We start from the raw sequence: 22,853 nt of genomic DNA on the forward strand, positions 1-22,853 counted from the left end.
CTCAATACACACAGAGATATACATTTAGAGAGAGAGAGAGAGAGAGAGAGAGAGAGAGAGAGAGAGAGAGAGAGAGAGAGAGAGAGAGAATCAAGGCATTGTAGAGAGAGGGAGAGGGAGAGAGAGAGAGAGAGAGAGAGAGAGAGAGAGAGAGAGAGAGAGTTCTGTTGAGAAGATCTAGCTAGACAGAAAGTGTAATTAGGTTTTGATCGATCGATCTGTGTGCGCGATTATCGTAATAAGACAATGGAGAATTTGCCTGAATCGTTGTATGTGGATCCGACAGGTGGTTCTAGCTCTAATTCCGCCCCAAAGAACACCGCCAGACCACAACCACAACCACAACAGTTCTCGGCGACTGATCGTGCTGAAATTCAGCAGTTGATCAACTTGCTTAACCACCCTCAGACAAGAGCTGAGGCTATTACGCAGCTCAACAGGGTGTACACGAGGCATAAGGTATTCATTTCTTACACTATATAGTTCGATGCATATCTGTTTGTGTGTGTGTGTGTGTGTGTGCTTTGGATCGAGGATTTGGTGATTGAATTTTTCCTACAGATCAGCGTTAGTGATTTGCATGTTCGCTTTTTATGTTGAATTTGAACTTTGATCAGATTATCTGACGCTGATCGGATCCAATTTATGAAATCAAATCTGCTGTTAAATCATATATGAATAACCGATCGCCCGTTTCTCACTTTAGGTGATCAAATTAGCATAATCGTACTTCATTTATTTGTGTGTTTGATCGACATGCAAAATCCTTGTATCGATTTTCCCATTTATATGAAATACTTGTTTGTTCAAAATCTGTTTTCTCCCCAATCTTCTGTTCTTATAGCGTCAAAATTGGTATTGATTGTTACTATTATCAATTGATAATTCTAACTTTTTAAAGTTCTTTTGAGGGGGAGAAATGGATTTCACGATGAAAAAGTTGCTTGAAATTAAAAGGTGGTGAGAGTTTTCCGATCACTTTATAAGTCGTCGGCGACGCCACACCGGTCATGTGAGATCAGATCACATTCAAATGATGAGAAAGACTTTGTTGTTTAGCAATGTTTGTTAGCTTTTCAGTTGAATTTTTAGGAATTTTTCAACTAACCGAGTATAATCTGAGTTTTGTTTTTTTCTAATTCAATGTCCGCAATAAATTATATTAAAATATTATTATTTTTACACAATTTACCAATCACAACAACATTTCGTTTTCCGAAAACAACAATAATCATTTTAAAAAGTTCGTTTTCGGAATTGCTGTAAAAAAATCATTCCATATTTACAAAAAAGAACCTTTACATTTCTTTCTTTACCACAATAGTCTCCAAAACAATTTAATAGCAAAAATGCGGTGAAGGTGGATCGAACACCTGACCTTCAGATCTTCAGTCTGACGCTCTCCCAACTGAGCTATCCCCGCTATTGATAAAATCAAAGATGAACTAATTCTAATAAACTATTATATTTATCCTTTTTAATATAGGCAAAAGGAGGTCGTGAGCTAGGGTTGCTACTTTGGAATTCAAAATACACAATCTTTTCATTGTTGGAGGTATATATATATATAGTTACACTTAACCTCATAAAATAATGTGGATCAATGGTATAAATAAATTTGAGATTAATTTAAAGCTATACAACAATAATAAACATTACTTAATATTAATTCTTTTCCACTTTAGGAACTTTTGGGGGTATACAAGTTGTTGTCGCCTCCTAAGCTTGGTATGGCAGAAGCTACAAGGGTTTGTAATGCACTTGCCTTGCTTCAGGTAATTATTACTGAATATTAATTTCTTTTTCTAATGAAATATTTTTTTTGTTAATTGTTATTAATTATATGATTTATATCTAATTCGTTCTACTCTACAATGTGTGTGGTTGTTTTGTGGCATGAGAAGGGGGAGTAAAAAAGTTAACACTAAAAACAAAAATATGAACTTAACCAAAGCAAATATATCAAATGCTCTAACTAATACGGTTTGAATTGGAAATGGAATATGAATTAGAAATTTACAAAAATGTATAAGATTTAGTTATTTTGGATGTTATGAAATTATGAAAAAAAAATTTGGTGGGGCATTCACATGTTGCAAAATGGCTATTGTGTGTGAGTCTTAAAAGACACCAAGAACTTTTTAAGTGTTCCTATATTGGTCAACAAATACAACAATTATGACATGTTGCAAAAGGGATCATTGGTGACTATTTCATGGTCATAGTTAAGCAAGCAATCAAAGAAGAAAAAAAATATAAAGAATTTATGTGGTTCGATCGATGCGACATATATTCATGGGTAGGAACCGAAGAGCTCTTGTTTATTAATTGACTATTTATAAAATGAATCTTATATTCACTAGTTACGAATATTTATAATCGAACAACCCTAAAACTGTTGAGTCAAACCATATAAAAGAAATTTTGGAATTACAAAAGCAAATTTGTAAATGAATGCATATTTGTACAACCTACTTCATACACTGATACTCTAAAAACTTGTAACAAGCAAATTTGTAAATGAATGCATATTTGTACAAACATATTTAAAAAAATAATAATAATAACTTATAATGTCTTCTAAAACACAACTTTGTAAAAGCAAAATATTTAGAATATAACTAATTCTTTATAGAAACGGAAAATAGATTTGTAAAATAAAGTTATAAAAAGAAGTGAGGCAAATTTTTAAAAACCAAAAACGTTATATTTAGGTTATATTCAACACGCTACATTTAGTTTATTTTTTTTTATTGTTTTTTAGGTTGGTTTATAATAGAATGTAGCTTTTTAAAAAGTTATTCATACTAATACTAGGTTGGATCTTTTTTATTGCTTGCAATTGCAAGTGTGTGTATGTTTAATTTTGAACTTTGTATAATTTTAATGCTTCTTATAGTGCATTGCAACTCATCCCGATACAAGACTCGACCTTCTCAAAGGTATTTTTCATATTCTTTTACATACTTATAGTTTTTTAGAATTAATCTTTTTATATTTAATGTTTTTTCGAATTAAATCTAAATTTTATTTTATTTTTCTTTAAAAAAAAAAAAAAAATCTTGTATTTTTTCATTATATTAGATCTGGCATTTTTAGTCATTTTTTTCCAAAAAAAAAAACTGTAAAATTGAAGGGTTTTTTGTGATATTAACCATTTTTATATTTATAGAGTTGACATTATACATATTGTTAATTTATCCAAAAAAAAAAAAAAATCCTAATTTAATATTACTGTATATATTAATTGCAGCCCATATACCTGTATACATTTACCCTTTTCTGAACACCACTGAGAAACAACTTGTGCACTATGATTACTTGCGAGTTAACAGCTTAGGTGTCATTGGGGCCCTTCTCAAGGTACTTGCTTATGATTTACTAAACATATGATTTACTCTTAACAAAACAATCATTTTAATATTTTTTGTTACTATGTGTTTTAATTTTAAACAGGAGCAATGCCCAAAAACCGATGAAATCGTTCATTATCTTTTGCAAAGTGAAATGGTTCCTTTGTGCCTCCGTTGCATGGACGTGGGTAGCGACCTCACAAAATCCGTAAGTTCAATTTTAGTTATCATTATATACCTGAAATGAAATCTTAAATTAAACGTTTTTAATTAATTAGTATTAATTATAATAATATATACAGGTTGCAGCATTTGTGATTGGTAAGATTTTAGGTGAACCAGAAGGAAAGACCTACTGTGGGACATTTGCAGAGAGATTTTTTTCAGTGTCCAGGGCTTTGTCAAAAATGGTGGATGAGTTTTCTGGAAAGCCGTCACCCGCGTTGTTGAAGAATACGCTAATTTGCTACCTGCGACTCTCCGAAATATCGAGGTTAGTCGGGTAAATGAATCTTCACACTCACTTGTTAATTTATTATTATTATATGTAATAAAATGTTGCTTTCAATATTAAATGCCTTAAATTTACACCCACGTGATAAAAAAAAATACAACTGTAGGTGCTGTAACGTGTTGAAGAAACGCTACCCTGAGCGATTGAGGAACCCCGTATACCTTAACCATGTCTGTGTAAGTACACATCTACTCTCTAAAATTCTGGAATTTGGTTCGTTATTTTTTAAAATATTTAAGAAATTAATGAGAATAAAACTTATAAAAACTTTATTTCTTGACTTTTCCAATTAAGCTGTTATTTCTACCTAAAGTAAATAATATATATTTGTAATTTGTAGGATGGAAATACTAGAGCTCTGGCTGAACAGGTGCTACAAAACATCATGTGAAGCCCACGAGATCCATGCAAATGTGGAACATCTATCTGTTTCATGCTCCAATATTATTATCATCTTTTATATGTGATATGTTACTTCAAGACATACATAATAAACTCCATAGGACCAAGGATTTGAAAATCTATTCATCATGGATTCGATGGTTTGAAACTTTGAATATAATAACCAAAACAATCAAATTTTGTTAAAAGTAATAATATTACAACGAGAATACTAAGTAAAGTAACCAAAACAAATGAATGCAAAAAAGAACAACAAGATTCGTAATAAAAATGCAACTTTCCAACAAACACTGGATCTCACAACTCAACTCACATCCCACAATCATCTTCCGCTATCTATTTACAGTATTTTTTCTCTCTATATAATCCAGCTCAAAAGGTATACAAGTACTACAACAAGAGGATTGATTCATACTTCCATTCAACCATACAAAAGTGGTCTAAAACACCTAACGCCAATTGCCAAATCTCAAACACTAAATAAATTACCTGTAATAACAACCAGCTTTCCACATTTTTTTTCATTTCTAGCAACCAACTGTAATTTTTTCTAATTTAGATTGCAACACAATAAAGAATTGGCATAAAAACTAGCCACTATACTCTTGTCATTCAATAGTTGGTTGCCTAAAATGAAAAAAAAAAAACATGGAAAATTGGTTGCTATTACAAGCAATTTAAACCAATTTCAATTGTACAAATGCATCTCACCTTTTTCAGATGAAGATCCTCTTAGCCATGAGAAGGACCACGATCATCTTTCTTTGAGGGAATTGAAAGCTCACTTTTAAGCATGAAAGACAAATCATGCATTTGTGACAACAACATTTGTACTTCATTTTCACGACTTGTGGTTGCATTTGCATTTGCATTTGGAGTATTATTTCCACCTTCACTATTCACATTCCTGAATACATACATAACAATAAGTCAATAACACAAACACAAACTAAATAAATAAAAGACAATAATGTACAAAAGATCAAACTTTTGATAATATGTTTCAAATTGCTTACTTGTTTGTTGTAGATGATTCTGAAAAGAAATCTAATTCTGGGATCTTTTCGCTACTTTGTTTCCATGAATCTTGGAAAGAATCTTGATTACTACTTTGTTTATATGAATCTTGGAAAGAATCTTGATTAGGAGTTGAGCTTGTGAAATCATTCCAATCATCAAAGTCATCATCTTCTTTGGTGTTGACTATATTGGTGGCACTAGAAGGACCAGTTGACCATTGACTTTCTTGAAACCAGTCAGTAGAAGTCTCTAAATCTTGTTTCTTTATATTATCAAAATCTGAACTTTTATTGTCACTAGAAATTTGAGGAGCAACATTGTGGTCTTGACTCGATTCATTAATCTGTGGATTAAAATCACCTTTTTTGAAACCGCTACTTTTCTGCCAATTAGCATTTTCAAACCAATCTACAGAAACACTTTCTGTAAATGAATCATTCGGCTTATCCTGTGAATTGTTCACACTACTTTTTTGCCAGTTATTATCACTAAACCAGTCTTGATCAACATCTTTTGAAGATGGATCATTTACATGAGCAGGGAACTCATCTTTTGTTTTAACAACTGAATCCAATTGCTCCGGTTGTTGAAAAGTTGTGGGACCCATGTTGGCGAATAGATCATCTTGAATCCAAACTTTATCTTCATTCGGTTTTATGTTGTTTGACACTTCCATTTGTCCAAAAACTGCATCCATGTGGGCAGATAGATCGGCTTCAGGAACAACTACAAAAGGGTCAACTGGTTTCGGACTCTCGTTCTCCACTTTGGAATCTGCAAACTGGAATTCTGCATTCCAATCCGATGAAGCATCATCATTCACATCAATGGAGGAGGGGAAAGATGTCTCAAAAGCCTGATTTTGATCTTGTTTGCTGGAAACTTGTTGTTCTTCTGATGCATCAGAGGCAATTCGCTCTGTGAAAAAGTTGTCTAAGTTGGTTGTGCCAAGATTTAGAGGATTGGTAAGATCAGAGGTCTTGTTGAGACTATTATCTGGTTTTTTAGGCTCATCGCGCCATGAAATCTGCATATCTAGAAGCTCAGATAAAGTAACTATATCTTCTGCAGGACTCTGACCTCCATGTACTCCATTTCCTTCAGCCAAAGATCCAACTCTTTCCTAAAAGTAATGTAAATAGTTAAACAAATGAGTACATTACAAGTAAATAAGAGGCTCATAGAACAGATCTGAAAACTAGTTAGTTTATAAGGTAGTGATGGCATGATTTGAAAGCAGATAAGAAGTTAACTAAGTAATCATCTATATTATGTTGGATTTCAAAAGTAATGTTGATGAAATTAAAGCAAGTAAAGCGAAAAACCCTAACCGATCCGTGTAAGTTCAAGGATTGAAGTAGCCAGCTATAGCCACTGGTTGAATTGAAGGGGATAGGGTCAGGATGGAGGTCCTTCTTCTGGTGTTCCCCACAGTATATGCAAATCAGTGACTGTAAGCCTCTCAGGAGCTTCCCTTGACAATATTTGCATCTCAGGTACGGCGGAGACGGGTCTAAGGTGGATATAGACGCCTCAATGGTCGGGGGAGACGGTAGGGTTGTGTCGCTCGGGTTGAACGACGATAGTCCGGCGAGTTCTCGGAACCCGATCTGAGATTGATTGATCAGATCCGTCGGCATGTCGAAGTCCATTATGTAGGCTGATCAATATCTCCGAGTGTGACTATGGTGATTTTGTTCAAAACTGGATGTGACTTTCTTCTCGTGCTTTCCAGAAGCGGTGGTGGTGGAGGTGGCGGTGGTGGCTGAGAGTATAGTATGTCGCCGGAGGAGTTCAGTGATTAGGCCACTTGGCTTGGCTAGGATTTGGATTTTATTTATGGGCCTTTGGTTATTTGGGCCGATAAACTGCTTTTCTCCACCTACATAAAAACTCGCGTTATTTATTATACATTTCTAAAGTTTTCTTGCTATCAAAAGGAAATAAGTCGTAATTTGATAATGCTTTTTTCCATGTAATTCAACATCAATTAGATGAACATCAACACAAATATAGTAGATATATAACATGAATGTATATTTCAAACCTTGTGTTGTTCAGACATAAATGACAAACCATGTTTATTATGCAAATCAAGACCATCAATAAGCAAATCTAAAAACCACTTCAAGTTTTCCTGTTTTCTACGTATCACAATCCAAGAATTAGGAGTATCTAGTTGTTGGCATCCCTACCAACTCACATAGCAATACTTCATCGCATATACCTTCTACATCCTTTTTCCCATCCATTTTTAAGTCCATTAAAACACATATAAAACTTTATTTCATAGTGGATCGTAGAATTGATTTTATAATATCCTTTGTATATAATCATAATTTAGCATAGTGTTCCACCAAAGTATCCTTAATAAAATGTAATACATGTTTTATAGCCCTTCTACATGCCTAAGACTAACATATATTCTGAATTTTTGAAATTGCTTCTAATCCGAGTTGTCTATATTCATTTTCTCCCTATTCAAAAACGTTTTGGTATAGTGACTACCAATCCATGAGTATGTTACAATTGAATTAGTGACTGCTACTAACCAAGGGATACCTCAACTCATACATCCACTTCACCTCAAATAATGTTATCACTAGTAATGTGTTATCAACTTCCACAACAAAACATCACTTCAAACTCTTAGAACCTCAAATCACGAACAACTCTCACTAGCCCAAAATGGCATCTTCGTCTTTTGCGGCTCACATCAGTTGATTGCCTCACTTAGGCTAATCTTATTGCCAACTCGAGGTCATGCTAATGCATGAGTCCACTTCTTTCAATCTTTACGATCCTCCATGTAATTGTTTCACTCTAAATATGGGCAAGTCCTAAGGCTAATCAATATATCTCTTTCACAAAGTCTGAAATAAACTACTATAAGATGTAGTTGCTCTACCCCGAAACCCTACTATTTAGTCCTTATCATAGCTAAAATAAGATGTAGTTGCTCTACCCCGAAACCCTACTATTTAGTCCTCAATCCATAATAGACCTAAGAACTACCTTTTAGTCCTTATCATAGCTAAAGTTTCTCGGATCCTCAACTCATGCCAGAAAGTCAACATATTCCGCTCCTCGATCTACTCATTGAACCCATGACCTCCCATTTAAGAGTATCACTCCTTGCAGTTAGGCCAAATGCATTTTTATGTAGGCGTTTTGACATTAGCTAATTAATTAATCTAAATTGAAAGTAACCTTAAATATGTCACGTTTTTACATCATTATTATTATTAACCATATCATCATATCTCTTCGATCCCCAATATTTCCTTATTAAACAAAAAAAAAAAAAAAAAAAGTGATCTTAAAACATTAACGGAAACCTGTAAATGTGTGGAATTTGCCGTAAAAAGATCAAAATCAATCACTCTCACTTTTCTCATATAATATAGTTTTCTGTCGGTGATTGAGAGAAGGGATAGAACAAATTTAAACAGAAAACAAACCATTTTCTTCTCAATTTGCTTCTGCTTTCCCACTCATCTTCAGTTCCACTGTTACCCATATATACATATACACACCTCTATTGTATATATATAGAAAAAGTGTGTGTGTGTGTGTGTGAGGGAGAGAGAGAGAGAAATAGAGATAGAGGGAGGTAGATGGCATTGAATAGAGCTGGATCGTGTAATCCGGCCGTCGTGAAGATCGGAATTACTTTCTTGGGGCTGTGTTTGGTGGGTTATCTACTCGGTCCACCTTTATACTGGCATGTTCTTGAAGGGTTAGCCGCCGTACGCCGCTCATCCTCCGCCGCTTCCTGCCCTCCCTGCAATTGCGACTGCGATTCTCAGCCGCTCCTCTCCATTCCTCAAGGTACCTCAATCTCCATTCTTTCACCTTTTTAATTATTACATCCCGATCTATCAAAATTAGAAACACTGATCTTACAATCGCGCCCATTCTGAACTCCATGGATCTCAAAACCCTTCTATCAATTACCTCTAGATCTCACCTACTCCATGACTTTCGAGATCAAACTGCTTCTTTCTAAAAGACTACATCAACCAATTAGAAAATCTGCTGATGACTAATTAGGAATCGTTATCAAAATCAAGATTTGCTTTTAAATATCATAATTTGACAGTTTCCAGACAAAATCTCCACTGATCGGTGCTCATAAGCATTCGATTTGACTCTTTCTTTCAATTTGCAAGTAAATTTGGAGGAAAAGCTTCTAATTTGGAAAACATTCAAGATTTGATTGTGTGTTTTTGAATTTGGGGTTATTAATTAGATTGCATAATACTGATAATTTTTTTTTTATGTTTCTTGCAGCATTAAGCAATGGTTCATTCACAGGTTAGTAATTTTTTCTTAATCTACATTTTCTTTATACTTGAATGGATTTGACCTGAATTGGAATCCAATTCCATTCCAAACTTGTAAGAAATGATTCAAATACCATTGTAATCTTAAAATTTTAAATTCTGATTCCATTTTAACAGATTGTGCAAAACATGACCCTGAAGTAACGGGAGAAACAGAGAAGAATTTCTCAGAGCTTCTATCAGAAGAACTAAAGCTTCGTGAAGCTGAATCTTTAGAAAGTCAACAACGTGCTGACATGGCACTTCTTGAAGCCAAAAAGCTAACATCACAGTATCAGAAAGAAGCTGATAAGTGTAATTCAGGAATGGAAACTTGTGAAGAAGCGCGTGAAAAAGCCGAATTGGCTTTATTATCACAAAAACAACAAACTGAAATGTGGGAATTAAGAGCTCGACAAAAAGGGTGGAAGGAAAGCAGCAATGCAAGGTCTGTAAACACCATATGAATGATAATTTGATATCTGAAGAGTGTTTTAGGTGTTTGTTAGATTTATTTATTATTGGGGTTTTGTCATATTTAGGCAACCAACTTTTGCCATTTTTTTTTACACTTTTTTAAGTCATGAAAGTTGTAATATGGAGGAATTTTGTCACTAAACAACTGATTTGGGTTTCATCTTTCTACTTGATTTTTTTTTTTTGTATTTATTTGAATTATATTATGTTTTACTTTTTACTTATTATATTATGTCTTACCACGAATAGAGGATCCACCATTTTTGATGCTCAAACCTACATAAGAAAGCAGAAAACAAAAATTAGTTTCATCGTCTGATTCTAACCCCTTATATGCTTAAATCTAGAAAAAACACAAATCATAAATCTAATTTCGACCCACATGCAAACAATTCTCAATGAACAAATAATCAATTTGCCATGAACAAACAATCCGCCTTTGACCTTGATGCAAACAATTTGCCATCAACCCTCTTATTTAGACCCTTTTGGTGCTCAAATCCAGAAAAAACACAAACCCTAAATCTAATCAGAATTGAGGGGGAATAAGTTTTGCTCAAATCTACAAGGAAAAAAAAAATCATAAAACTAAGGCTCCATTTGATAGACATCTTTCCAGGTCCAAACAGATCTTTCTAGCTGAATGGGCTAGAAAGATTGTTTGATTTGCACCAAAAAAATGGATCTTTTCCGATAAGATATGTCTTTTCCAGAAAACCGCAAAACCATATCTTTCTAGCTGAATGGACCGGAAAGACAATTGTGCCCCAAACCTCGCCTCTTTCTTTATTCTCTTCAACACCCTTCACCAAACGTGAACCTTCATCTGTTTCATCTTATTTTCTTTCTTTTGATTTTCGAGAATAGGATTTAGGATGGTCGTTTCATATATAAAGTATCAATCAGAAATTATGATTTTAATATATATTTTTTGTGTAATTCTGATTTTGTATAACAATTTCTATTTGGATTTCTAAATGATTATTGTGTAATTTTGATTTTGTATGACAATTTTTTGTTTTTATAATTATTCAGCAACTTCATCCATCACAATATAGAAAAATAGGGTAATATGGTCATTTTTCATCATTCAGCTCAGTCAGTCAGATGTACAATCAAGCAACATAGTTTCTTTACCGACCAGTAAACTTTCTCCGACAATACTTTCCCAACACATCAATTCTCAAACGGGCCTAAAACCAACCTTAAAGGTTTGGCATATGTGTTTTTTGAATCGGAGTTTGCATCTAGGTCTTTGTTTTGTATTGTCAAGTTGCACATGGGTCTTCATTTTTGGATGTCAACATGGGTGAACAAGATGGTTCCCGTGGTGGGTTTATTTCGAAATGATAAAAGATATGAGGTGGTGGCAGCAACATAGATGGGTGAGAGATGGATAGCGACAATGGTGTTAGGTTATCGGTGGTGGTGAGGAAAGAAGGTTGGGGGTTGATGGCAATGTTTGTGGTGGTGGTGATTGTTAATAGCAGTGGTCAACGACATGGTGGCTGCGGCGACTACTATGACGAGAAACATGGACCGACTGAGTTGAGTTAAGGATAGATTTGTTTAAAAGGGGATGGGGAAAAGGGTAAGACCATTGAAATTAGAGATAATTACATAAGAGCCCTTAAATTTGGCATTAATGTGAGGGTTTCAGGTTCACGAAAACCGGATGTTTGCAACTTTTTTTTTTTTCAAATTTACCCTTTTGTGTATTTCTTGTTCATTAAACCCCTTACGCTTGACAAAAATGTTCAATTTTATCCTTTTTCTAGTTCATAAAAACCCTTAAGTTTGACAGAAATGTCTGATTTTACCGGGATATATGCAAAAGATGGTACAATTAAAAATAAGTTGCAAAAATCCAGTTTTAATGAACCTAAAATCCGTAAAAAGATAAATCTACATATTTTTGTCAAACTAAAGGGCTTTTAGATCATTATCCCTTGAAATTAATCTTATTTAATAAAACCAAATACAATAAAAAGATAAACTAAAAGAAAGTCAAGGGTAATATAGTCTTTTCATTTATAATAGGACAAAAATCACAACAAAATATAACATAGGGATAATCCGAATGCAAAAGAAAAAGATAGGGACAAAGTGAAATTTTCCCAAACCATATAGATGATTTTAGTAATTTACTCTTTATTTTACTTTACTTTTCACATGTCTTCATCAAAGGGATTTCGATCCAGGGTGTTTTTCGATATATGGAATGCTAAGATTGGTACAAAGAAATGAGTGAGTTTCGATATTAGCTAATATTGGTGGGTTTTTGGTGGTGATGTGAAGGGTGGTCATTTTTTTCTAGATAGTGCATGCCATGTATGCTTTTTTAACCGTTACCGATTCGCGATAGCCAAAAGAAACTGAAAATTGTTATTTAGTGGTATAATCGTTAATACTGAAACAATTTCATGACAAAATAAAATTTGGCAAAAGTTGGTTGTCTAAGTACGACATAAATCACTCCAAATGAGTTGTTCAAGGTTCTATTCTTACATGCTTCAACTCGTGCATGATTACACATGACTTGCTTTGGGTATATGGTTTCCCCGGACCATGTGGTGTGCAAGGTATTGCATGGACTCTAGGAATCAGTCAAAACCTCTTTATTTAAGTCAATAAGTAAGAAGTGAGTAAATTATCAAAACTCTATGTCGGTAAATGCTTTAAGTTTTATTATAATATGTCCTTTATAAAATAAAGGTTATCAGATATCTGATTTACCAAAATTAATAATGAGTTATTTACTAAAATGACTATGGATCCTACTTTGGACACACCAATCTACAAAATCAACCTATTTTAATAGGTTTACTTTTTGTGTTAATATGGTAATTATTATCATTTGACTAACTTTTATTATAACCTAATCATTCTTAATTTATTATATAATAATTACTTTTTATTACTAACTTTATTAATATTACTTAACTTAATTTTTAAGTGTTTTATTACTAACTCTTTTTACTGCATATTCCTTTTTTTAGTTCCTTTTTTTATTTATATTTTATACTTAAAAATTAGTGTATATTATATACTTTTGCATGGTTCAATCAAAAAGCTTATATTACTATATTAATTATACTAGGTTACCACTCGTGGAAACCACGGGTAAGATAAAAAAAAAAAAAAAAAACAATATTAATAATTAAAAATGGTAATAGAAAATCAAAGATTTAAAAAATTCAATTAAATTAATAAGATATATGTTTTGTTTAGACTTCTATATTAATTATTTAGAAATAGATTGTAATAAGAAGTTAATAACTTAGCTACATTTTTTTGTCATTTTGTCAAATTTGGTCCTGTGTTAACATGGAATTTTACAATAAATAACAACCAAGTTTTACATTTTTCGTGTATGTTAAAAATATATGCATATAATATAAACTTATAAACCATAAATGAGAACATATATCAATTATCAATTAACCGTATATTTATGTATGTGATTAAATAGGCACTAATTATTGCTGAAATTAGCATATTTTTTAATGTGTCAAAGAGAAAATCAAAATGATTTTACCATTTTTGCTGTTAGTAATTTGAATCCCTGCACACACGGTAGATTAGTAATCAAATTTCCACCAAAATAGAATTTAACATGCAATCTCCATAGTGGAATTCCTATAATTTAGGAATACACTCTTACCTTCCAATTTTAATCCAAATTCCAGCAAAAATAAATCAACTTAATTGCAATCTATATCATACCTTATATATTGAAATCTATATCAAAGAGGGGCAAAAACGGTATTTAACGTTGGATGAAATCAGTGTTTTTGAAGGGACACGTGGCATATTAGTTTTGTTTATTAGATAGGGAGATTAATATTATTTTTATATTACTATTAAAAAAATTGAACGGTTATTAGTTTTATCTTAAATTGAAATTTTTTTAAAATGGTAATTATGCAAAAATAAAAAGGTTATGTAATTGGTTTTAGATACCAAATAAAAGCCGTACTTATACAAAAATAAAAAGATATAAACAACTTAATTTCAAATAATTGTGATTAAACTTTTATACGGTTTCAAACCTTGAAAATTATAATGATAATAACTTTTATATATGTTTAATTTTTGGATATAAAAAATAACATATTCAACTTAAAACAGTGATAATGATTATAAACTTATATTTGTATACTAATGTAAAAATTAAAATTTAGTATGCGTGGTTTAACAAAGAAATTATAAAAGAAAACAAGAAAAAAAAAAGAACACTATGAGTTATTTTATTTTTTTCTTTAGGTAAAAAATCATAAAAAAAATAATAATAAATAAATAAAAATGAGGTGTCTATCTTAAAATATAAAATAGAAAATAAGGTGTTTATCTTAAAAAATCAAAGAAATCATAAAAGAAAAAAAAAAGAAAAAAGAAAAAAGAAAACGAACAAAAAGGAGGCGTGTAAATGGAAGGACACAATTTTCAATATTTCACTTTTTTTTTCTTTAAAGGGATCTATAATCAAAATAGGCTATATTTTTAATAGGTTAGAGATTAGTTTGGTGTACAGTGTAGCTTGGGGTGTATAAAGAAAATCCCAATGATTGAACGACTCATATTTCGATATGACCATATTTTGTATGGGTTCAATAAAATGGGCATTTATTCTCCTCTAAAAAAGTCGGCTGAGTTATCGGGAATGTCCTTTTTTGACTTACGAACTACGAGAAACTCTCGCGATAAACAACAAAATTTTGTGATATGCCTTTTTCTAAAGCACAAACTATGCGGCAACAAAAGAATTTACGACAACAAAAATGAAAAAAAATAAAATATTTATGTTGTGGGGTTTGAAATGAATTAGACACCAGCTACTGTGTTGTTTAGTCTACCACATGATGGTGAATCGCAAGGGGTGTTTTGTGAACAATATTGGCAATTCGGATCAATGTAGTTATATCAGCATCAAAATTTGCAACATCTAGAGTTCTTCGGACATGCTTTCACAAATCTCTCAGGATCATGATTAAATAAGCATATAAGAGAGTTGGTGAATCGTTGGTGGAAGTAGAAAATAGGCATGAAGGTGTAAAGTGTCGCTGAAGAAAAACCAACGAGTTATTAACAAGAACGTACTGCAATTTAGATTAGCATGAAGGTGGTAACGGTTTTGAGATGGTACTCATGAGAGGTTTGTGAGCCGAACCTTTTCACTATATAAGCTTAAACGAGCAGGTTTAAATAAGGTCATTTACTATCTTCTTATTCTTAATGGTGTTGTCGTAGCATCAAGTTGTCGGAGGAGCATGAGGTTGATATGAAATGGCGAAATCCAAAGGTGTCGTGTCATGTCGATTGTCAAAGTTCCATTATTTACCTCCTTGACTCCCTTGATCCCTAGTAGAAGGTTTATAAGATGTTTGAAATTCAAAGTTTATCTAACAAGAAGTGTAACGCACTCATGGTTTTCGTTGTTTTTTTATAGAACAAAAGGAAATATTGTAAATATTTTAAATAGATTAATGAGAAACTGTAACGCCCCAAATTCCAAATTGAATTTTTTATTTTTAATATAATACAAACACGCATTTTTATAAAATTACACTCAAGTCAAACCATTTGTTTAAAAACCATTATCCATAAATCATAGTTATAAAGGAGATAATGCGGAATTCGAATCATAAAACTGTTGATACGTGTGTATAGTCTCGCCTTAGCAATCCTTTAAATACATGCAAAAATATTTAATCCATAACTATAAGCACAAAGCTTAATAAGTTACCCAAAATATCACATACAACACAACATAATAATCAGCTAAGGGTTATCAACAACCCTGGGACTATCAGCAGTCCTGAAAATCACATGCAACACAACAATATAAACAATTATGGGTTATCAACAACCATAGGGACTATCAGTAGTCCCAGTGGGCTAACAACACGCCTTGTGGATTAACAAAACATCTCATGGGTTATCAACAACCCTAGGGACTATCAGTAGTCCATAAGTTATCAGTAGCTCAGTTCGCATATAACAACAATCAACAAATAAGACCCAGTTGGTCAGCATGTATATACTACCACACAGGCAAGTATAGTGAGAAGACTCACCTCACTTATATGGATGATGTAACACCCCGAGTTCAGAAGAGCAAAGTTCAGGATGCTTAGTGTAAATATGGAAGACCGACTCGGCGAGTCAATAGGTAGACTCGGCGAGTCGGGTCGCGAATCTGGTCATGTGTTAAGTGACCAACTCGGCGAGTTGGTGATGGGTGGAGAGAACCCTAATTTCGGGGTTGTGCTATATATAAAGGACATTATAACCTACCCTCAACCTCTTTGTTACCTTCCAATATCCAGAAAACCCTAAAATCGTGTATAACCTCCATTGATGAAGAATTAGAGCTTGGGAAGAGAAATTGAGAAGAAGAAGGTTGAAGATCAAGAGGCTAGCATCTGGATATCATTGTAGATCATGGATCTACTCCTCCTTTGGATCATTTATGAGGTAACAATCTGTTACCTTGAGTTTCCTTCTTCTAGATTCATTCTTAGTTGCTATTTTGGGGATTATGGCTTGAGTGGAATCAATTTCGAGTTTAGAAGCTAAATCTGAAGTTAAAACTTCAGATCCAAGCTTGTAATGATCCTATTTGTTGTAAAGGTGTTGTCCTAGAGTGGTTGGTGAAGTCCCTTTGCCTTAAGCCTTAGCCCTAGAGTATTTTGGGCTTATTTCCCCATGGTTTCACGTAAACTTTGCACCTTTACGTGTAAGGAAGGTTGTAGGAGGTTGGATCTATGGATTGGAGTCACTGCATGGCTTGAAAGCTTCTGTATGGAATGAGGATTGAAGAGACTCGACGAGTCACATGGGTGAACTCGGCAAGTAGTATGAACATATGCTTGGACTCGACGAGTTGGAAGAACAACTCGACGAGTCTGTTGAAGATTGCCTTGGACTCGGCGAGTCTGTTCTTGGAATTGGCGAGTTTGGTCGTGAAGTCCTAACCGTTTTGGTTGAGCTGTGAATCGGTGAGTCGAGAGACGACTCGGTGAGTTGAGCAGGAAATGACTTAGAGTTTGTGGGACTCGGCGAGTTGGGTTGCGATATGGGAGTTTTCAGAGCGTAGGGACTCGACGAGTCAACGGGCTGACTTGGCGAGTAGAGTCAGTCAGGCAGGTTGACTTTGACTGAGGACTTTGACTTTGACCAAGAGTTGACCAGTTGACTTCCAGGGGTAATTTGGTAATTATTGGTATTTATTGAGTTCAGTCTTTTGGTATTATCAGTGGTGGAGTTCGTGTTGGAGGTTGGAGCAGCGTGATCTTATCTTTTCAGTCAGCAGTTGCGAGGTGAGTTATCCTCACTATATCGATAGGGTCTAAGGCACCAAGGTCGACCCTTTATCGGATTGTAATTTGGGTATTGTTGTTATGTTATTGTTTTGCTATGTTTGCATCCTGGTAGTTACGATGGTATATGTTAGAGACCTGGTTAAGGTCGGTATCCTGGTACATAGGATGATGCTATATTAGTGACCGGTAAGGTTGGTATCCTGTTTAGAGTATGCTATATATGTGATCTGCTAGATCGGTTGATTGTTGATTAATTGTTATGTTGTTATATGTTTATGTGCACATGGTTGGTTGACTGGGGTTGAGTTGAGGTGGGTCCTGCTTTGTGCTGTAGGCCAACATACCCATGGGAATACTCTGATAATAAATGTATTGAAAACCTTTTTGTAATAACTTAATGAAATTGGGTGGTTTTTGAAAAGTTTAAATTTGCTTGAATTTTTAGAGTGTTACAGATGAGCAAAAGGACCGAACCAGACCCAACCCAGGAACCGGCTTCGGCCAAAATCAAGAACCGAACCGGGCCGGCGGTTCTACCGATTCTGCTTCTACCGGTTCCCGGTTCCTATTGGTTCTTGTCGTGTCTTCAAATGTTGGAACCGGTCCTCGAATGATAGCATCATACGGTTCCGGTTTTTGTCGGTTCTACCGGTTCCGGTTATATCTGTTCCGGTTCCCGGTTCCAAATATCCACAAAAATAACGTCCCGATCCCAGCCCAACCGGTTCCATCGGGTTCCGGTTCCGGTTCCGGTACCGGTTCCAACCGATTCCCCAGTCCATATGCTCATCCCTACTCACATATAGCAGTTAAACACAACAACTCTCCCACGGTGCAGACCAATACTATGAGACACCTAACAACAATAAGGAAGTACCCTCTCAGTCTACACCCTACAACCCTTAAATTGACCAAAAGTCAAACTAGTCAAAAAGTCAACGATTAACGATCAAAGTCCACTGCAGCAGGTCGCCATGTCGTTGTCTCCCATTAGCCATGTCGTGGAAAAAAAGTGACAAAATAGTCGGACATCCCTCAGTCGCCACGTCGTGGCGGCCAAAATGTCACGTCGTGGGAACAGGGTCTCAACAACTTAATGGATTCCCAAGGTCTTGATGGATAAAGTTTCCAAATTTACACATTAAGACATCATAATAAGTCTATATCTCTAAACCTATATCCTTAATGTCAACTTAAGGCATGAACTCAACCATTAAGCTCTTAATCACCAAAGCCACAAATCCATAACTTCTAGAAGGATTTCTTACTTCTATTCTAACATAAAAACTGTAGCTTTACAGACATGCATGTCCAATGTAAGTTTAGAACTCAAACTAGGTCAAAATGGTGAAATAAGACCAAAATCTCATGCATGGAGCTTGTAACACCCATAAATTCCAGCCAATTTAAAACTTTTTAAATCATTTGAAACCATTCGATTATTACAATTTGTTTTCAAAACAGTTTATACATCAGAGTTCCTAGAAATCATAATCGTCAATCGAGGAAGTGTACGGTCACGCCTTCGCCTACCCGTGGCCATCCGTTGAACCTGAAACAATAAACTGAAACTGTAAGCCCGAAAGCTTAGTGAGTTACTCCCAAAATACCAACCTCATATAACCATAATCATAATCATATCAACAAATACATAACATCATGCATAACGAGTCTTCAACCTGAATGGACCGCTCCCGAGCCTTCGGCATGAATGGACCGCCTCATAGGGCCCACAGCCTATCCGGACCGCTCACCGGGTATGTTGGCCTACAGCACAAAGCAGGACCGCCTTAACCCAACCCCAACCAACAAACATGTGCACATAAGTATCATACTCTAGCTCATATCATATAACAGTCAAACTGATCTAACAGATCACTAATCATAGCAACATCCCAATAACCGGGGTACAGACCTAATCGGTCACTAACATAGCATCATCCTATAACCAGGACAATCATGTGCACATAAATGTTATATAACACTAGCATGTATATATATAACAGTCAAACTGATCTAACAGATCCCAAAGCAAATCAACAATCCTAACCAGGATACCGACCTAACCGGTCGCCAACATAATACCATCCTAATTTAACAGGACACCGATCTAACAGATCAATAGGCATATCAAACAAACACAAGGATACAATCCAAGAAAGGGCTGGCCTTGGTGCCTTAGACCCTGCTGATATAGTGAGGATAACTTACCTTGCAATGTTGGACTGAACCACGAAATCATGCTCCCGAAACACTACCCCAAACTCCAACACCTAAACCATAAAAGATTTAATTCATAAATATCCGCTTACCAATTATCCCCGAAAGTCAAAAACGGTCAACCATTGGTCAAAGTCAAAGTCAACTATCAAGGTCAACGGCCCATGTTGACCTTAACTCGTCGAGTACTCTCAACTACTCGCCGAGTTCCTTGCGTAACTTGCCAACTCGCCGAGTCACCATGCCACTCGCCGAGCTCAAGACAAATCTTCATTGGACTCGCCGAGTTGTTCATCCAACCCGTCGAGTTCATGACCATCTTCTTATGACTCACCGAGTCTACCATGCAACTCACCAAGTCCCTTCAGTCCTTCATCCATACGATTGCTTTTTAAGCCATGCTACGACTCCATACTACAGATCCAACTTCCCAATGCATGCTTATCACATAAAGTTGCAAACTTTACGTGCATGCAAGGCTCTAATGACTCAAAATGCCAAAACCAAGCTTGAAATTGGGTTTTACACTTAAGGAGGGGTTCATAATTGCCCAAGATGATAGCTTTATGGATTTAGAGACCAAGGAGAGTTCAGATTTGAAGTTACAACTTCAGATCTGACATACCCACAATAGCTTCACAATATGCTAGAAAAGCCCAAAACTTTAACCAATGAGATCTAGAATGAAATGAGGCCAAGATCATGAATTGATACCTCAAATGAATCTAGCTAAGAATGACTTCAGACTCACAAACGTTCTTTCCTCCAACTTGTTGATCTTCAAGTTTCTTGCATCAAGGTCTTCTTTCCAATCTTGCAATTTACACTAATATGGAGCACACACATGAATTAGGGTTTTCTGGACTCTCAAGAGGCTGCAAAGGAACTAAGGGAGGCTAATGATCCCTTAAATAGGGTGCCAAACCCCGAAAATTAGTGTTTCACCCTCCAACTCCAACTCGTCGAGTCACTCTTCCGACTCAGCGAGTTAGTCACTTAAACACGTGGCCCAAACCCGCTGCTACTCGACGAGTCAGGCAACCAACTCGTCGAGTAGATCTTGAATTCATGAGAATTTATAACCATCAATTGGTATTCGAGAATCGGGGCGTTACAGAACTCAATACATAATCAAACTTTAGATCCAAAAGATATAGTGACCAAGGGACCAATGTGAGCTATAAAGTTGCAAATTTTATCTCATCTAATCAACCCAAACTCGAATATGAGCCAACAAATGCAATAAATCTTGTATCTATGAAGAGAGAACCAAAAAGGTGGAAGTTTTATACCTTCCCAAGCTCCACAAGATGCATGAGGTGAAAGATCTGGAGTGATGCACTCTACCAACTAGCAAGCACACCTTCTCATTCTACCAAAATGCATGCCAAAGCTTCAAAATTCAAGAATCACCATTAATACAACAAGAATCACTTCAAGGGGGCTAGGGTTTTGTTTGAGAGACGGATGTTACAGAAACAAAGTTTACAAAGCTACAAAGATTTGTTTCCTGAAATATACGACACAATGAAAGATACACAATCATAATCGAAGGAAGCGCAACTGGAGTTGAGGAATAAAACATAAACGATACTAGAAGTTGGAACTAAAGGAACTCAAGGAAATGTACTTGGAGTTGAATAAGCAAAATGGAAGCATTAGCTTGCAGTATGAAAAGCATACGATTTGCAAATATTATATTACCTAAAGTTGTTTTAGCCATGTCGGTAGTGGTTTTCACAATATGCATTGTAATATTTGATTTGTTTGTGAAAACACTTGTATAAATTTACCGTAGTCATTTGATTACTGAGAAGTTTACTATGTTCGTCTTCATGAATAATAATAGAGAACAAACAAATAATAAAAAAAACATGATAAATATTTAACTATACCATAGAATTGAACTGCTTCACATTTAAAATTCAACAAAACAGACAAATCATACATACTTATAAAGCTAGCATTTTTTCTTGAATCTCATGCATTTGAAACCTCCATTCTTTTTTCCTTTCACCACATTCATTTGAAACTCCCATGACTTTTCAATTTCTTTATAATAATAATTATAATTTGGTAATTAGGTTAAATAAATATCAAATCTAAAGTGTATTCATATATAAACTAAATTTCAATACTAAAATAATATCTTTAATTCTACTTATAAAATTATGTTTTTTAACTTTTAACATATTATACTTAATTTATTAGTTTTAATATATTGTTGGATATAAACCATTATCATTTTAAAGGTATAAGTTTTAAACAATTTGTATAAAATACTTAAATTATTAATTAAAATATAACATTATAGGCTCAACTTAAATATAAATTTTATTTAACTTAAACAACCCAAGGATTATTTTATAAATAGTTAAAAGTGAAAAATTGTATTGTCTTTCTAATAATGATTGTAAGTTGGTTAATAAAGTTAAATAAATATCAAACCTAAAGTGTAATCTAAATAGACTAAATTTCAATTTTAAACTAATATCTTCACTTCTATTTATAAAGTTATGTCTTTAAATTTTAACATATTATACTTAATTTATTAGATTTAAAATGTTGTTGCATGTAAACCATTATCAGTTTAAAGCTATAATTTTTGAACAGTTTGGACAAAATACTTAAATTGTTAATTTAAATATAACATTACAGTGTCAACTTATATATAAAGTTCAGTTCCACTAAAAAAACCAAATAGTATTTTCTAAATAGTTAAAAGTGATAAATTATAGTGATAAATGCAAAAACTAAATTGTAATATCAGTTTAACTAAAATATTTTCTAAATATATTTATATAATCGTTAAAAATTTTCAAATAAGTAGCTTAAAATAACTTATAATAACAATAGTTAAAAATAACTCTATATAAATGATTATATTGTTATCTTTAAAATCAAAAAATAATGTGTGATGTTTTAAATAATTATAACGGTAGAAATTAAAACATTAAGCAAATAAATTTTAAAAAATTAGTTAAAAATAACAACTATAAATAATATTAAACCATATATAATATTTAATTTATTGATGTGTAACTCGCGAGTAAAAGTCATTCAAACGATTGAGATTTTGACGTTATAATAGATTTATATATTATCATATAATTCGAAATAATCAATATATTATATCAAATTAATATACGAATTATTATATCAAATTTAACAACATTAGTCTTATATTTTAAAAAATATATATTTGTAAAGATTTCAA

General features: G+C 33.8%; 3 protein-coding genes, 2 long non-coding RNA genes and 1 other non-coding gene across 7 annotated transcripts; 3 read left to right on the plus strand and 3 right to left on the minus strand.

Annotated features, from left to right (window-relative positions):
* The first annotated feature begins 246 nt into the window (after positions 1-246).
* Positions 247-3,671, plus strand: LOC145007355 (uncharacterized). The gene is made up of 7 exons (XM_078966307.1): positions 247-459; positions 1,487-1,555; positions 1,686-1,775; positions 2,900-2,942; positions 3,254-3,363; positions 3,457-3,561; positions 3,663-3,671. The coding sequence occupies exons 1-7, from the start codon at positions 247-249 to the stop codon at positions 3,669-3,671; spliced, it is 639 nt and encodes a 212-aa protein (XP_078822433.1).
* On the minus strand, positions 1,351-1,423 carry TRNAF-GAA (transfer RNA phenylalanine (anticodon GAA)). The gene has a single exon. It is a non-coding gene; the product is annotated as a tRNA-Phe (tRNA).
* Positions 3,672-3,673: 2 nt separating the features above from the next.
* LOC145005302 (uncharacterized) lies at positions 3,674-4,365 on the plus strand. Its single transcript, XR_013662540.1, has 3 exons — positions 3,674-3,846; positions 3,974-4,043; positions 4,208-4,365. It is a non-coding gene; the product is annotated as an uncharacterized LOC145005302 (long non-coding RNA).
* Positions 4,366-4,507: 142 nt separating this feature from the next.
* LOC145005300 (uncharacterized) lies at positions 4,508-7,162 on the minus strand. The gene is made up of 3 exons (XM_078964380.1): positions 6,621-7,162; positions 5,286-6,412; positions 4,508-5,176 (listed from the first exon to the last, which is right to left on the minus strand). The coding sequence occupies exons 1-3, from the start codon at positions 6,939-6,941 to the stop codon at positions 5,002-5,004; spliced, it is 1,623 nt and encodes a 540-aa protein (XP_078820506.1). The 5' UTR covers positions 6,942-7,162; the 3' UTR covers positions 4,508-5,001.
* A 1,602-nt stretch (positions 7,163-8,764) lies between these two features.
* Positions 8,765-10,279, plus strand: LOC145006189 (transmembrane protein, putative (DUF1068)). The gene is made up of 3 exons (XM_078965286.1): positions 8,765-9,120; positions 9,583-9,606; positions 9,753-10,279. Exons 1-3 carry the CDS (start codon positions 8,907-8,909, stop codon positions 10,079-10,081), a joined length of 567 nt encoding a protein of 188 aa, XP_078821412.1. The 5' UTR covers positions 8,765-8,906; the 3' UTR covers positions 10,082-10,279.
* Positions 10,280-18,811: 8,532 nt separating this feature from the next.
* LOC145004528 (uncharacterized) lies at positions 18,812-21,016 on the minus strand. 2 transcript variants are annotated; one of them, XR_013662398.1, is made up of 2 exons: positions 20,929-21,016; positions 18,812-18,968 (listed from the first exon to the last, which is right to left on the minus strand). It is a non-coding gene; the product is annotated as an uncharacterized LOC145004528 (long non-coding RNA). The 2 variants fall into 2 exon arrangements; XR_013662399.1 differs by lacking the exon at positions 20,929-21,016 and adding an exon at positions 19,096-19,185.
* Between the last annotated feature and the right edge of the window lie 1,837 nt (positions 21,017-22,853).

Source organism: Lactuca saligna, chromosome 7 (assembly GCF_052625555.1).
Source record: "Lactuca saligna cultivar CGN05327 chromosome 7, ASM5262555v1, whole genome shotgun sequence".
Classification (NCBI taxonomy): Eukaryota; Viridiplantae; Streptophyta; class Magnoliopsida; order Asterales; family Asteraceae; genus Lactuca; species Lactuca saligna.